The 5,353-nt window shown below is 36.0% G+C and overlaps 1 protein-coding gene across 1 annotated transcript in view; it reads right to left on the bottom strand.

Moving 5' to 3' along the window:
- Positions 1-4,710, bottom strand: part of DPY19L1 (dpy-19 like C-mannosyltransferase 1) — a 130,778-nt gene extending 126,068 nt beyond the window's left edge. Inside the window, exons 1-2 of the mRNA XM_007958244.2 lie at positions 4,630-4,710; positions 1,009-1,146 (exon numbers count right to left, since the gene is read on the bottom strand). Coding sequence (XP_007956435.2) covers positions 1,009-1,146; positions 4,630-4,650 — 159 coding nt within the window. The 5' untranslated portion in view covers positions 4,651-4,710. The remainder of the gene's footprint in view (positions 1-1,008; positions 1,147-4,629) is intronic.
- Positions 4,711-5,353: the final 643 nt, after the last annotated feature.

Here is a 5,353-nt window from a genome sequence, read left to right as displayed (position 1 = left end):
CTAGTTTAAAAAAAAAAAAGCACTGATCCTTGGTGGTTATTAACTCATCTCTCACATATGCCTCCTCATTAGCCAATCAGTCCAACACACTGATCTGGATGATAGACTCCTCTAGCTCAGTCTCCACTGACAAAGAGACGGCTCTGTGTGGATGCTGACCTAGAATTGAATCCCAGCAGTCAAGGGACACATGGCCCTGCCATCAGGCATCTTGTTGTCTAGTAGAAGGCATAGTAAATATACTATGAGTATGCTAGGAAAAGAAAGCACAGGGGAAGAGTGTAAATAACAGGAGGACCTCTCCTATGGAGTCAAAGAAGTCATTAAGATAGTCACATCTGGAGTTCTGGTAGCGTAGTGCCTAAGGCACTTGACTGCTAACCAGAATGCTGGTGGTTCAAACCCGCCAGCCACTCCTTGAAGGAAGATGGGGCAATCTACTTCCCTAGTGATACTGCCTCGGAAACTCAAGGAGGGGTCGCTAGGAGTTGGGTCTGACTTGACAGCACAGAACAACAACAACAAGCTACCAGCACCAGCTGCTATCGAGTCAATTCCAAGCACAGCAACACCATGTGTGGGGTCCTGGAAAATGTGTGTCAAATGGAGGGACGGTTAAGGAGATTATAACATTTACTGACATCATCTTCCTCCCTCATCTCCTAGGCCCACCTCCCTTTACCCCTCCATCCACCAAGAAAGTGTACTTAATAAAATGAGTAGTGCTAGGTAGGGAAGAAACAGTATTTGGCATATGACATGTAAAAGTAATGGTGCTCCCCTGCTATTACTCCTAAATGCACACCAATTTTAGACAGTTCTCCTATTTTCTAAACCAAGCAATCTTAACAACAGCTCCCATAGAATCAAAGTCTCCCAAAATCAACGATGATTTTTCTCCATATTCTTTCCTAAGAAGATACATATTTTCTTTAAAACAGAAAAAAATAAAATTTAACATCTTGAATTGTATCTTAGATATAGAATCCACTTGAAAAAGTAACTTACCTCAGGATAAAGATTGAACCGTTTTAATGTATTAATAACTAGGGGGTATTCAGTGAGCTTATCATTCATAATCATCCACACACCATTCAAAAATGAGGGTGCTTCCACAATCGTCTTGAAGTAGGAATAATACAGTCCCTAAAATAAACATATACTTTAGTTATAATAAAAGGTAAATAATTACTTTGTTGTCTTAGCTTAAAAAAATATTTTAAAATTACATTGGTTTAGAAAAACAAAGCAATCAATAGCTACAATTAATGTCACAGGTTTCTGATCACTGATAAATTCTTAGGTTGCAAAAACCTACATATTTGAGTATAACTTTGTCTTAATTGAAAAAATTAAACTCAAAATTGCTTCAAAAATAGTTGCAGCACTTAAAAGAATAGTATAACTCAGCAAGCTTCATCTATTGGAAAAAATCCTATAACCCATACTAATGTAAACAGTTAGAAGAGCCTAGCATATGAACTAGATGAGTAAGTGATTTAGTATGGAATTTAAATTTCCCATGAGCCAAGAAGTCTTCCAAAGCCAAGAATGCTTCCCCTGTAACTGCTCATTTGAATCCTCAAAACAGTACTACCAGCCACCTTTGCTTCAGACTTATAAGCAAAAATGCAAATATGCTGGTAATGCTATACAATAAATTATATATAAATTATACTGTAATACTAAATAATTTTACAGATGATTTTACTTTCTGTCATTTTAGCAAGAGTAAGAACACTTTGGAATTGGGGCTGTGGGGTCAAGAATGGGACGCGAGAGTGGTGGTCCTGTTTTGTGACAACGAAATCACTTTTTACTTGACTTGTTACTTTGACACGGTAGCAGGGGTGGAACAACACATGGGACAAAAAACAATAAAGCACTGGGAGCCTTAGGAGAGTGTACAATTGTCTGTCTATGTACAAGACAAAAAAATACAGATACCAACTGCATCTTCTATACAATTTTACCTGGAGATGCCCCGTAAGGCTCATAGACATGAGAGTGATTTGCCTACCCAAGTATGTATTAAAAATGGAAAAAAAAAAAAAAAAAAATCCACAGTTCTTGATACTATGGTGTTATAGCTCTCATAGCACTTAAAAATGATATTTCTTATCTTGTAGGCTTTGTAGGTTTGACTTTAGAATCATATAAATGTTTCACTGAATTACAAAACAAATTATTTTATATACCTACATGTCAAAAGAAAAATGAAACAAATCTAACTATGCATCAACTTGGGAATTTGACCACATTAAGAAGGTTTCAAGTAACTTTAAGATCAGTAATATTACTGTATATCCCTAGTGGAATATATCCTAAACTCATAAAGAACTATAAGAATCTTAGACTGTTTTCAGTAATTCTATTTTTAGTAACCTTTGATATTATTATTCCAAGCAAATAATCTGAAGCCAAGATTCTCATTCAAAGAGAAAAAATACAAATATCAAATAAATAAAAACCTTATAAACCCAAATATGAATATAAATTCATAATTTATGTTCTCCTTAAAAAAAAAGTATGTCCTGTAATCATTTCCTAGAAAACAACCAGAAATGATGGCCAGTGTATTAACAATGAACATCACTAGCACCAAGATCGTGGCCTCTTAACTTCCACTTGCTACTGATAGGATCAGACTCCCAGGAAAACTGGCCAATTCCAGGTCTGGGGAGATGAGCCTCGTGGTGCCAGAAAAGGAGGATGCTATGGAATATTAATGAGATCACCTCAAGAGGACAGATCTAAGAATCAACCTCAAGGGCTCTCACCAGCTACAGATAGGAAAGGTCATAAGACATGTTAAAATATATCAGTTCATAATGATACTCAGAAAGAAAATGTTCACAGATCACTACTAGAAGATGCTAGTGAACAGATACACTTTTCTGAAAACTGGTAAAAAGAATCGAGCATTTTCCTACCTGTCTTGTATGACATGTACCTCAGAGAAACAAATAGGTATTTGTGGGAAAGTTCCTCTTTACAGAAAAATTTCAGTTAATAAATATGGGGGAGGTTGGGAATGAAGAATAATCAATCTATCTGATTGGTAATCCTGATGAAATAACTGATTTAGGCTGATGGCTACACTAAAATGGGAGGCTCACCATCAGGACACCTACCTACCGCCCATTGGTCAAACTTTAACAGCACAAAAAGTGAGACAACTGGTGCCCAATTCAGCCTGTGATGTATTACTCCCAGGGGAAAAAAAAAAAAAAAACTCAAACCTACAGCTTAGCAAGGTTCTAGGTATTTTCAGGAAACATGGAACACAGGGACATGATAAACACTACTGCAGGAGACCAGCAGCCAAGGCAGAATATGGGTAATTCTATAGGACAACAGACCTGGGCTTTTCAACAAATCAGCGGCAAGGGAAACAAAACAACTAAAATAGGAATGAAACCAAGTGAAGTCAAACCTATTTCCCCCACCCTGGTTAAGGCAGATAATTAAAACAGATAGGACCCAGGATGGGAATAGATAAGTAAACTTAATTACTCTCAACTATCTCCCCACCCCTATCCCTGTTGGAGATAGATGAGTAAACACATAAGACTCTGGTTGGAAACAGATGAGTAAATACAATAAGCTCAGTTCCTTAAAAACTGAATGGGAAAAAAAAAAAAAAAAAAAAATTCTTTCCTGCTATTTCCTTAGGCACAGGTGATAAAACTCATTAATGTGTATTAGAAAACAACCTGAAAATTAACTCTGACCTGCTGACATGCACAATGGGCCAGAGAGGAACAAAGTTACTGGAACACTCTCTCCTCTGCCTAAGCTCCAATCAGCTGATGACAGGAAGCTGGTGTGACTCATCCAGGAAGCTCAAAACACTACTGTCCCTTTAAACCTTTAAACCGAGGCGAAGGAAATTTCAGCCAATCGTCAACCATCTCACGCCCAAATTCCCGAAATTTTTATGAATAGACATAACGCTCTCTTCTGAAACCTACAAAACTGTAATTTGATGGAGTTTCGGGGAGTCAGATCTGGGTGCGGGTACCCCTACTCCTTGCACTGCCGCTTTGCAATAAATAATTTTCTCTCCTCTTAATCACCTGGTGTGTAAACTGTTTTGGCCTGACTGCATACCAGGCAGGGACCCACGTTTGGTCCTATTTCAGGAAGATCAATTTATACATTAAAAGACAAGATATACATCAATCAAGTACAGTATGTAGGCACACTGTGGACTCTGATTCAAACACACCAATTATCAAAAAAAAAAAAAAAAAAAAGTCAATAAGGTCATTTAAAAACTGGTTTAGATGATATTAAGAAATTGTTAACAGTTTTAAGTGTGACAATGGTACTACAGTGTTGTTGTTGTTGTTTTTTTAAGTGATTCCCTGTCTTTTGAGATACGTAAGAAAGTATTTTCAGATGAAATGCTAAGACGTCTGAGATTTCCTTTAAAAAGAGTTTGGAAAGTGAAATGCAGATGAAAGAAAAATGGCCAGGTGCTGTCACTGTTGAAGCTTGGGGATATTTACAGAGGAGTTGTTTATTCTTTGTACTTCGGAGTATTTTTGCAAATTTTCGTAGCAAAAAGTTTAAAATGTTTAAAATTCCTGAAGTATCACAATAAAACATCACATGAAAACAAACCATTTCAGTGCGAAAAGCCATCTCCCTTTCCAATGTCGAGAGGTGAGAAAAATGACGATCATTTTCAAAGAGGTGTGTTATATGGCTCCTGCAAAAACAAGAGTAAAGCAATGTTGAAACTTACACTATGTATTATTGTTAAAGGAGGGTCTAATGGTAAAAAAATTATAATTTAGGAGATATTTTTGCAATAAAAGTCAAATACAATGATATGCATATGTGTTTTTCCATTCAGTATGTCTTATGTTACTGCTAAAATTTCTCTCTATAAGAAAGACATTCAGATTGGATTTTAAAATTTAAATGAACGAGAATAATGATGTTTTAAGTGAAGTACAATAAAATTATATATTAAACTGTAAATGTCACTGAATTAACATTTCAGAAATACCTGATTAATACAATTTGTATTTGTCTCTATCCAGAAGATTAAAAAAAATTAATCTTTTCAACATGAAAACTGTATTAATATTAAATGAAGTTGAGTATCAAGAACACCCTCTTTAAAAATGGATCTATTTTTATTAAAAAGCTGTATTATCCTGACCCTGCCTTATCAATTAAACTATTTTTTTCAAACGATTGTGTCACATGGAATAATATATATTCATCATTGTTGTTGTTATTGTTATTTGGCATCGAGTCAGCCCCGACTCATAGTGACCCCTTCTTGGGTTTCCGAGGCAGTATCACTACGGAAGTAGGAATGCCCAACCTTCCTTCC

Source organism: Orycteropus afer, unplaced genomic scaffold (assembly GCF_000298275.1).
Source record: "Orycteropus afer afer isolate SDZICR_OR568_19922 unplaced genomic scaffold, OryAfe1.0 scaffold00893, whole genome shotgun sequence".
Taxonomy (NCBI): Eukaryota; Metazoa; Chordata; class Mammalia; order Tubulidentata; family Orycteropodidae; genus Orycteropus; species Orycteropus afer.
The sequence above is the reverse complement of the archived record's forward strand: the minus strand, read 5'-3'. Positions and strand labels throughout refer to the sequence as shown.